This window comes from Cebus imitator, unplaced genomic scaffold (assembly GCF_001604975.1).
Source record: "Cebus imitator isolate Cc_AM_T3 unplaced genomic scaffold, Cebus_imitator-1.0 Scaffold111, whole genome shotgun sequence".
NCBI lineage: Eukaryota > Metazoa > Chordata > Mammalia > Primates > Cebidae > Cebus > Cebus imitator.
Window position 1 is genome coordinate 6,032,926 of NW_016107426.1, and position 10,058 is coordinate 6,042,983.

Here is a 10,058-nt window from a genome sequence, read left to right on the forward strand (position 1 = left end):
GGCCCAATTTGACACTAACCTGTAAATGTGACAGCCTGACGTGGGTTAGGGGGAAAGTTGCTGAAAGATGTCTTACTTACTAAAGCATCAAAGAGGTTAAGCAAATTTGTTGAGAAAGTATGCAAAATGAGGTGGCTAACTAAGAACACTGGTATACATGGTCCCCCCAAGGTCCCTTGATCCCTTGGCTGTCAGGTTTAGACACATGGAGGAAATCATCTTGAAGTCTAAATTATGCAAATATGGTCTTTAGTCTTCATTTCCTTTTATGAGTGAGCCCAAGATTGAGAGTTTGGGATCATGAATCCTGAATGTTGATTCCTATATGTTCTTCACATTCATCCTCCCAGAGGGCCTCTCCTGAACTGGAAGGAACAAACTAGAACAGTACTATCCCCACGGAGTTCCCAGGGTCTTCTGAGCCTTGAATGTTGAGCAAGTTTTCTAAAAATCAGGCCAATCAGCATAAGGTCACTTTTTGAAGTCAACTCTGCAATGTTCCAGGTAATGAGAATGCTGTTTCATTGCGTAATACACATGCTGGACAGGTGTGTTTGAAAAACCAACGAGGGAGTCTTTCTATTTTAACTACGTCAGAAAGAAATCCTCCTCAAAAACATTCAGGAGGTTCATTGCCAAAGCTAACATCCTGTGGGACTATGACCATTATGGTCCCCTCCCCACTCAGAAAAGTCCGGAAAGACCAGGTTACTCTGAAGACAACTGGGCAAATGCTCACTTGTCTTCTGAGCAAGTCGCCCCACAGGCAAACAGGAAGAGAGCAGGTGTGAGTAGTCTGATGCTGTTCAGCCTCCTCCTGGGAGCCTCGTCCTGTGCCTCTCTGCCAGGGACAATTCTGCTCCCTGGCAGGCATTTGGCAACGTCTCAATCCATTTTTGGTTGTCACAGCTGGGTGTAGGGCACTACTGGCATCCTTGTAGGATGTCCTGCTAAACATCCTACAGGGCACAAGATAACCCCACAACAAAGAAAAATCAAAATGTCAATAGTGCCAATGTTGAGAAACTCAGAAAGATCTGCTCAATGACACTGCCCTGAAATGTAAAGAAAAGACCATTTTTGCAAGCAGTGATGCTATAGGGTCCAGCCAAGGTGGCTATAGGTAGGCAGAACTGAGTAAACTGAAATAAGACCCTCCCTCACAAAACAACCATGCCACATGGTAGCTACCACATGAATATTCAAAAGCTGTTTACTCTGTGGCAGCAAGAGAGGAAGAAAATGTGCCTAAAGTCACCAAAGGGCTTTTTGGGTGCAATAAATATATCTTTTCATCATCCCTCCTGTGTTGCTTCATTAAAAAGGTAAGTTGGTGGGTAGCAATTGAGCTCTGTTTGATTGTCATTATTATTCATAATATTATTTGTCACTCACTTTGTTTTTGCCAGGACTCTCTGGGCCCCTACTGGTGTGTGTTTGGTATGTGGTTTCCCTCTAATTACCAGCCCTAGTCTGGGTTTTGAGGTCTTTCATGTGGCTTTGCCTTTTTCTTTGCCTTTTGAGTGGAAATTATTTTAATTTTATACAGAGACGCCACACGCCTAACGCAGCCAGGCCTGTTACAGGCTGTCAGGAAATCTCACCTCGCTAATGAGTTCTGCTGCCTTCTTCGCCTGCTCCACATTTAATGACCCGGTGGCGACCCAGCCCGTGCCTTTCATCCACTTCACATCTGCCCTGTATTGGTTCTGACAAAGGAGAAAGAAAAAAAAAAAGCAGGCCATTGTTGGTGCACAGACATTTAAAGGGCTATTAGCGGCTCCCGACGCAGGCTTGGTGCCAGCTGAGTCAAATTAGATGCCACTTTTGTCTTATGCATTTCTGCACAGTCACAGGTAAGGCTCCTACAAGTAAATTGATTTCCCCTTTAATTGGAGCCATCCGTTGGGACGGTGGCCTTAGGCCCCGCCCAACACTATTGGGGGTGGCACAGGAGGGGCCACACCAAACTTGCCCCTCATTATGGACGAGTCTACTGGGAAAGAAGCACGTCCTCATTGCCTGCATTACCAGTTTTCTTGTTTAAAATGACACAAGGGGGATCAAGAAAATGAGAATTCACAACAGAATCCAGGTGGGCTCTATTTGAGGGAATTTCACAAGACAGCGGAGGCTTCCCACAGTGCCAATTCCTTCCTTCCCACCTCGGTGTGGGGGGCAGGGGGCATTTCTTCTCATTTCTTTACTTGCCGTCGAATGAGTCGTTTTAATGGAAAGTCATTCAAATGGACACTTCTCTCAAACTAGTATATCATCATTTATCATGAAGCAGCTCTACCAGGAAGGGTATGTCTACACACACACACCCTTTATGAATCATTATTATTCATAATATCATTTGTCACTCACTTTGTTTTTGCCAGGGCTCTGGCAAACACATACACACACATGCACACACACACACCCTTTCTGTGTAACAGTCTGACCACAGCTAACCTGCTTTTCAGTTCACCCTCATTCTTGTGCAAGAGTCACCTGTAGACAGAAAGCAAGCAGAACTGGGAGGGGAGGATAAGGAGGACAGGGAAAGGGTTATTGAAAACTAGCGACCCTCCCATTCCAAAGATGAGGACTACCAAAGTCAGGATGAGTGATCAGCAATGCTCTCCCCTAACAGGCCACCCTAGGAATGACACAAAGATACATGCCCCCGGCAATAAAGAGACACCTGGAAAACATATATAGGCCAGAGTTCCAAGAAGGAAAAAGTCACCTATGATTTCTTCTGTTAGTACAGAATCTAAAATCGGCCTAGTTTGAATAAAAGTTCAACCACTAGCAAAGTGTTGCCACTTAGGGTTCCAGAAACAGGTGTCCCATAGTATAAACTGTTGCGTTGGACAGCTTAGGGAAACACTCGCACTAGCACTAGCACACACACAACACACATGCACACACACACACGTGCACACACTCACACAGAGCTTACATCACTCTGTAAGCCATAAGCCTTCTTGGCCCATTCCAACTTCATGTCTGTGGGCAAAGCCGTAAAATGATGGGCTGCTGTCTTGTAGCCTACATCTGTGGCTAAATGCTGAGCTTTGCGGGCATGCACGAGGTGGACCATGTCCAGCGAGACGTGGCATTGGGACTTGGTTTCCTCAAATCCCTTCTTGTACTCCAGTTCACTCTGCAGCTTGGACATTTGCAGTGAGTGGCTCATTTGCGAATCTCCCTGTACGCCCTTTGCCCCAATGAGCTTCCCTCTGGATCTCTCATAATCCTCCTTGTACTTCACCTAAATAAGAGGAATGGAACAGGGATACATTAGACTCTCCTAAAGGAATTGTTAGGCTTCATACCCCGTGCATGAGAGCTAAGACAACGCCATCAGACAGAATCCTGTTAGAATCAGAGGCATGAGAAAATTTGCCTTTTTTGAACCTCTGGTATATTTTCTTTCATCAAACAGTGAAAGAAAATATTATTACCCATTATTTCCCTTTTCACTTCAGCTGCCAGGAGCTCAGAGCTAAACTGAATGTTTAGCTATAATAATAATCTACCAGTTTTCTAGTGAAAGGTCATCTTTTCTCTAATTATTTGAGACAACTCTTCTGGATTTATTTATTTATTTATTTATTATTATTATTATTTTTTTTTTGAGACAGAGTTTCACTCTTGTTACCCAGGCTGGAGTGCAATGGCGCGATCTCGGCTCACCGCAACCTCCGCCTCCTAGGTTCAGTCAATTCTCCTGCCTCAGCCTCCTGAGTACTGGGATTACAGGCACGCGCCACCATGCCCAGCTCATTTTTTGTAGTTTTAGTAGAGACGGGGTTTCACCATGTTGACCAGGATGGTCTCGATCTCTTGACCTCGTGATCCACCCGCCTCGGCCTCCCAAAGTGCTGGGATAACAGGCGTGAGCCACCGCGCCCGGCCCCTTCTGGATTTATTTTTAAGTGGCCTTAACTCTTTTTAAATAGTGAGAACATTATAAATAAAAGTAGCCATGAATAGCCAAACTACAATTGCTGCTTATAAAAGGGACTCAAAGTAAAAGATAACTCGGGTACATATCTATTTGGCAGAGTATGAGGAGCAAAAAGGAGCATGTTGTTTGAAAAATAAAACTAGGCTGAGAGTAACAATGACCAGAAGTAAGAAGAAACATGAAAAAACTGTGAAAACTGTCAGAAGGCATGAGTGTGTGGCATGATTTTCAACATTATATTGCTTCAGCCAGTGGTAGCTTCAGGTTCTGCTCTCAGGTCTGCCAACAACAAACAGTATCAATATCTGCCACCACTTATGGAACCCTTTCTATAAACCAAGCACGGGACAAGCCTGTGGAACTCAAGAGCATCCACAGACCAGTGCTCATTTGTAAAGTGTTACCAACTAACAACAAGATAAAGAGCTTATGGCTGGGCACGGTGGTTCACACCTGTAATCCCAGCACTTTGGGAGGTCAAGGTGGGCAGATCACCTGCAGTGGGGGGTTTGAGACCAGCCTGAACAACATGGAGAAACTCCTTCTCTACTGAAAATACAAAATTAGCCAGGCATGGTGGCGGGCGCCTATAACACCAGCTAGTTGGGAGGCTGGGGCAGGAGAATCACTTGAACCTGGGAGGTAGAAGTTGCAGTGAGCTGAGATTGTGCCATTGCACTCCAGCCTGGGCAACAAGAGCAAAACTCTGTCTCAAAATAAAAAAAAAAATAAAATAGAGAGATAAAGAGCTTGTGTCAGAATATAAACCAATAACATCACCAAACCAGTTGTTTTTGGTCCACCTGATCTTTTTTTGAAGATGGACTTTCTCGATTAAAGAAGCAGAGTTTGACATACATTCTGGCTCAAGCTCCTTCTCACATCTGACTCCTAACAGATTGCATTAGGCTATCCATTTACATCAGTTCGTTCCATTTCCTCATCACTATTTTGCAGTCACCAATTTACCAGCAAGTTAACTGAGATTCTGAAAGGTTAAACAACCTGCCTGAAGTAACTATACTCATGGATGACAGAGGTGGTATCCAAGGTCTATTTGACACCAGAGCCTATTAACCATTAACAGACCACGATGTCTTTAGAAAGTCATGGAATGTCTCTGGGCATCAGTTCATCTGCAAAGTGAGAAATTTGGATTCTTACTCTTGCTACCACTACTAATAATAAGTCATCACTTACTGAAAATCAATGTGTGGCAAGCAGTTATTAAATAGATAGGCACAGATGTGATTATCTCATTGCAAGGTGATTGCTATTATCTCCATTTTACAGATAGGAATCCTGAGGTTCAGAGAGATTAAGAACCTGCCCAGACACTCAGAGAATCTCCCAGGTATAAAAAGGCGGGATTCTGAGGTCTCTTGTACAAGTTGGTGACGTACTCACCTCGCTAGCCAGGTCCCGCTTGGCTTTGGCTGTCAGGAAGGTCAAGGAGTCAAGACGTAGCTCAAACCCTTTTGCCTTCTGGTTTTCCCAGCTGCTCTTATACAGTTTCTAAGGGGATTTAGGAGAGAAGGTGAGGAGGTTCTCATGTGACAGGGTTCTCGTGTGAGAGCATTTCTCTAGACTATAATGACCATTCTAGGAAAGCAATACCGATGATTACATCCTTCTCTGAGAGCCACAGAAATCATGTACCCTGAATACAGCCAGGCCTTCTTCCGGCCTTAAGGCCTCTTGACACACAGGGCTTCAATCAAGAAAAGCAGAAATTAAACTCCAGAAGCCTTTGCAAATACTAGAAGTTTTCGTGGAAGTCTTAAAAACATGCCAAAGGCGAGATAACATCACACGGCACAGCGACGTTTCTGAAAGGTCTGTTCTCCATCTCTGTCCATGCAGCCCAGCCAGCCAGCAGTGGCTTCAGCTGCTCCTCTTGCTCTTTCCTTCTGCCTTCCTGCAGCCTTTAGTCCACCTGGGTCTTTTCCTTGCTCCTTCCATTCTCCCTCCTGCCCCATCTCCAAATTTCAAGATCTTTTTTCTGGAAGGCTCCTCTCCTGTTCTGTGTGTGAATCAACTTAGCCTCTGTTTCTCCTTCCAATTCTCCTCCCCATCTATTTCTTAGATCAGGAACCCAAAGACCCGGGAGCTGAGCAGGGAGAGCCAAGAAAACACCCTCCCCAGAAGGTACCAAGAGGGGGAAAGTTGGAACTCTGGATGCTTTCATGACTAACAGCTACCACTGTGCACATGCCTCTGAGACTCATTGAAATCTGATGACAACCTAGTAAGGATGGGACTAATGTTGGCATTATTTTACCAGTGAGACGGCTGGGAATAAAGAATTTGCCCAAGGACACACAGCTGGTAAGTGGCAACCAAGGATCAAACCCAGACCATTTGGAGCAAATGTCTGAGCTCTTACTCCCCTCTGCCATGATTATGCTGTTTCAACTCTGGCACCTAGAATAACCCCTACCTTCCACCCCAGGAAACATTCAGCAGCTCAAGTCCTCCACTAGCTCATTCCTGTGAAAGCTGTCCTCCTCTCCCCCTACAGCACTGATCAGGAGGCAGATCTGCCGGGTGAGCTGTTTTTAGAACAACCAGATGTATGTAACCTCAGTTGACACAGACACTATGCCGTGGCTGGTGGGCTTGGTTGACCAGGTGGCTATACACTCAGTGGGGCTATGCTCACTCCCTCTCTCTGTACCTCGCTGAGATTTGCAGCATTGGCTCGGGCCTGAAGGAAGAGAGGCTCGTCTTTGCTGATGGTATACTGATGGACAGACTGCTCATTTCCTGCCTTGTAGGCCACCTGTTGGAAGAGAGCACTGAGTCAGGAGCAGGTGGGAGGGGCGAGGTGGGCAGGGTGACATCCCTCATGGTGTATCTGTCTGCTTGGCATTTCTCTAACTTGCACAGAAAGTCCATCACAAAACCCACCAGATCAGACTCTGAGTGGCAGGATATAGTCAAGGAGAGATGATGGGAGAAGGAGAAGCAGAGGGGAGGGGCTGGGAGAAAAATGGGGCAGGGAGCCAACATGAAAACCCCTCCAAGGTTTCTCTTTTCACACCTTTCCTTTGGGATGATATCAACCTCTGCAAGCTGTTGCTATCTACACTGTCTGTGGCCCTAAAAATATACCACCAGGGGGTTCAGATTAGTACAGACTCCCCAAGTGAGAAAAATAAGAAGCAAACTTTGCCTCCTGCTCCTCCATCATCAACCTTAATACATTCACGGGTACTGACACCAGGAAAGTGAGCATGCGTGGACATCTCTTCCATGGCAAACTTATCATTCTTCTCTTTCTTTCCCCACTTCCCCTCCATCCCCAACTTGAGTTTCCAAATGGTGGCTTCTTCTGACTCTGAGTTATGTTGATAGTATCCTTTCTGGCAGGTATCTTACCTGGACATTTAGGAAGGAAAGCTAGGAAGGTCCTGGACAGATTACAGCAACTATGGTCTTGCTTGGTGCAGAGAACTAATCTGTAAGTAATGTATGTGGTGCTTCTTTGTTCTGGCCCCATAAATAGGCTCATATGGGTGTGACCTGCACATACCCCGAATGCAAACATCCTCCTCCAAGAGAATTCTCTCCTGGCTCCAGAATTAGAGTCTTTGATGAGAAATAGGAGACAGAATAAAAAGGAACTAGAGAATACTGGAAGCTGAAAAGGAATAAAGTCAGCCCTGCATCTATCCCTAAAAAATCAGGGGAGATGGTGGTGGGTGAAGCAAGGGCCTGGTGTCCAGTTCCAAAAACAGCCTAGAAGCCTGGGGAAAACTGGGTCCAGCCTATTTAAAGGGAAGGCTCTTTGGTTTCTGGACTGTGCCTGGGCAGCACCTGCTGCTGTCCCTGGAGGTTTCCAGGCCCATGACACAGCAGCTTGGTGGAGAAAGGGCAGCCCAGGACTCACCCCGCTCTGCAGCTCCTGGCTCTTCTTGGCGTGCTCCATCTGGGAGCTGTCGGTCACACTGGTGAACTTCAGCTCATCTACTCTCTGCCGGTAGTTTTTCTGTTTCCAAAGGAAAGGGACCCCACAGCATTAAGATTGGGTTGCCCCTACAGCCCTACACATGTGTACACATACACACATACTTTCTATGGTCCAAGCATTTCCTTGGGAGGAATGTTCTAGTTGATCCTGCAGCTTAAACAGAACCACACAGGCCTGAGACAGCCTGCTCCAGTGAACCTGTTTTAGTTGCTATTACTGAAAGGGAAATGTAATTTTCCTCTTCAGTAACCCTGTATTTCACTGTGTGCCCCAGGGAGGTATACATTTTTTAAATCTAGACCTAACATAGGAGGGTGAGGTGGAGGAAACCTGGACTTTACAATGATGAAGACTGAGGTTCAAATCTTGTCTGTACATCCTTCCAGCTTCATGACCTCGGGCACATCACTTAATCCAATCTGAGCCACCCTTGCTTAGACTGTCCAATGGGCACAACAGTAGAAGTTACTTCAGTCTAGTGGGAAGCAGAGGCTTCAACACCATGTTTTATGCATGAGGCAGGTCCCTGGGACAGTGTTAGGATGTAGCCATTACCATGGTGTTATCATGATTGTCCAGGAGGCAGTAGCTTTAAGGAAGGGGACACAGAGCCACAGACAGAAGCCGGTGGTCAGGTGAGATTCGGCTTCAGGTGAGTTTCTGATTTTCCAGATCACTGAGGTATTGTCCTCATAGTGTCCCCATCTCACAGCCACGAATTAACTGGCAAATTTTCAGTATGCTAATTCTGTCCCCCCGCAGGGACTTCTTGTCTTTCCTGAAGATTAGCTCCTCTGGCTTTTCCATTGAAACTGCCAAAGTTGCTGGGAAAGGTGGCCACTAAGGACGGCGTGTGGAAGCAAAAGCTTCACATGGCAGGGAGATCAGAGATGAGCTCTCAGCCTGGTTCTGGCAAACTTCCCATGCCATCAGCAAGAGGGTTATAGCTACCAGCTGAACCCAACATAGTGACTGGAACACTGGAAACTCCAAATTTTCTGCCTTTAGGGAAAAAAAGTTCTACAGAAAACATTCCAAAGAGACTTCTAATTTTCCTCCCCATTTCCACCGTGTTGAAGGAGAAAACTCCTTCACCACATTAACTGAAGGGAGTCCCATTGCCCTGCCATTGTTGGAAATTCCTAGCCATCCCAGACTATGCATTGCTCAAATCACAAGTACTTGCTGAGCAGCCAAGAATCTACTCTCTACAGAGCACAGAAGGAACAGAAAAAAGATGAAGGACATGATACCCTCCTGACCCTGGAGGAGCTTAAAAATTAGTAGGCAATACATGAAATGAGATAGAAACTGACATTCCTGAATCTCAAGGACCAACTAGTTGCATTCTCTCCCCTCTGCTGCACCTCTGTTAAAGATAGACGGGACTCTGGTTGCTCCACCTGAACTTGAGTTGGTCTCTAAGAAGCCAGGTAATGAGAGCCCTAAAGCGTTATGCTTTTCTCTCACTTTATTCTATAGTCTAACCCTAAATATGTCTGTCTCAGAGGAGGGTGAGTACAGTGGAAATATAAAAATAAATTACAGGATATGCTTTTGAGATGCAATACTCTCTCACGGTCAAGAGCCGGGGCACCAGATCAAACGCACCGGGTACAGATCCCAGCTCTTCTACTTACTTAAAGTGTAACTTCAGTCTCACTTTCCTCATATGTAAAATGGGAATATTAATAGGCTAATCATACCATCTACTCACATAGGAATGTGGTGACCTATATATAACAGTATGTATGTAATACACCCAAAGTGGTGATGCAATAATGATTATCAGTCCATAAATGGCAGTTATTATTATCACCATTATTATCAATTGCAAGAGATATGCCGACTCAGCCTTCCTGGCCCTGAAACAAGAATGCCCTTTGAAGATTCCAAACAAAGTTCCTGAAATAGTGACACTTCCCAATGAAATGTCCTTCAAAAGTCCTCTGCTGCCTGCTGCCAGAGCCAGCTTTCTACGGCCTAAAGGGAACAAGGGCGTAGAGATGCAGGGACCTGGGAAAGTATGCGATCCAGTCTCTTTATTTTTATTTATTTATTTTTTTTGAAACGGAGTTTCGCTCGTTACCCAGGCTGGAGTGCAATGGCGCGACCTCGGCTCAC

The 10,058-nt window shown here is 45.6% G+C and overlaps 1 protein-coding gene across 7 annotated transcripts in view; it reads right to left on the reverse strand.

Moving 5' to 3' along the window:
• The window catches only part of LOC108311136 (nebulin related anchoring protein), a 76,588-nt gene that overhangs the window by 30,804 nt on the left and 35,726 nt on the right, over window positions 1-10,058 (reverse strand). For all 7 annotated transcript variants that reach the window (XM_017538450.1, XM_017538451.2, XM_017538448.2 and 4 more), the window contains exons 21-25: window positions 7,854-7,952; window positions 6,639-6,743; window positions 5,369-5,476; window positions 2,951-3,262; window positions 1,605-1,709 (exon numbers count right to left, since the gene is read on the reverse strand). In XM_017538450.1, the coding sequence (XP_017393939.1) occupies window positions 1,605-1,709; window positions 2,951-3,262; window positions 5,369-5,476; window positions 6,639-6,743; window positions 7,854-7,952 (729 nt within the window). The remainder of the gene's footprint in view (window positions 1-1,604; window positions 1,710-2,950; window positions 3,263-5,368; window positions 5,477-6,638; window positions 6,744-7,853; window positions 7,953-10,058) is intronic.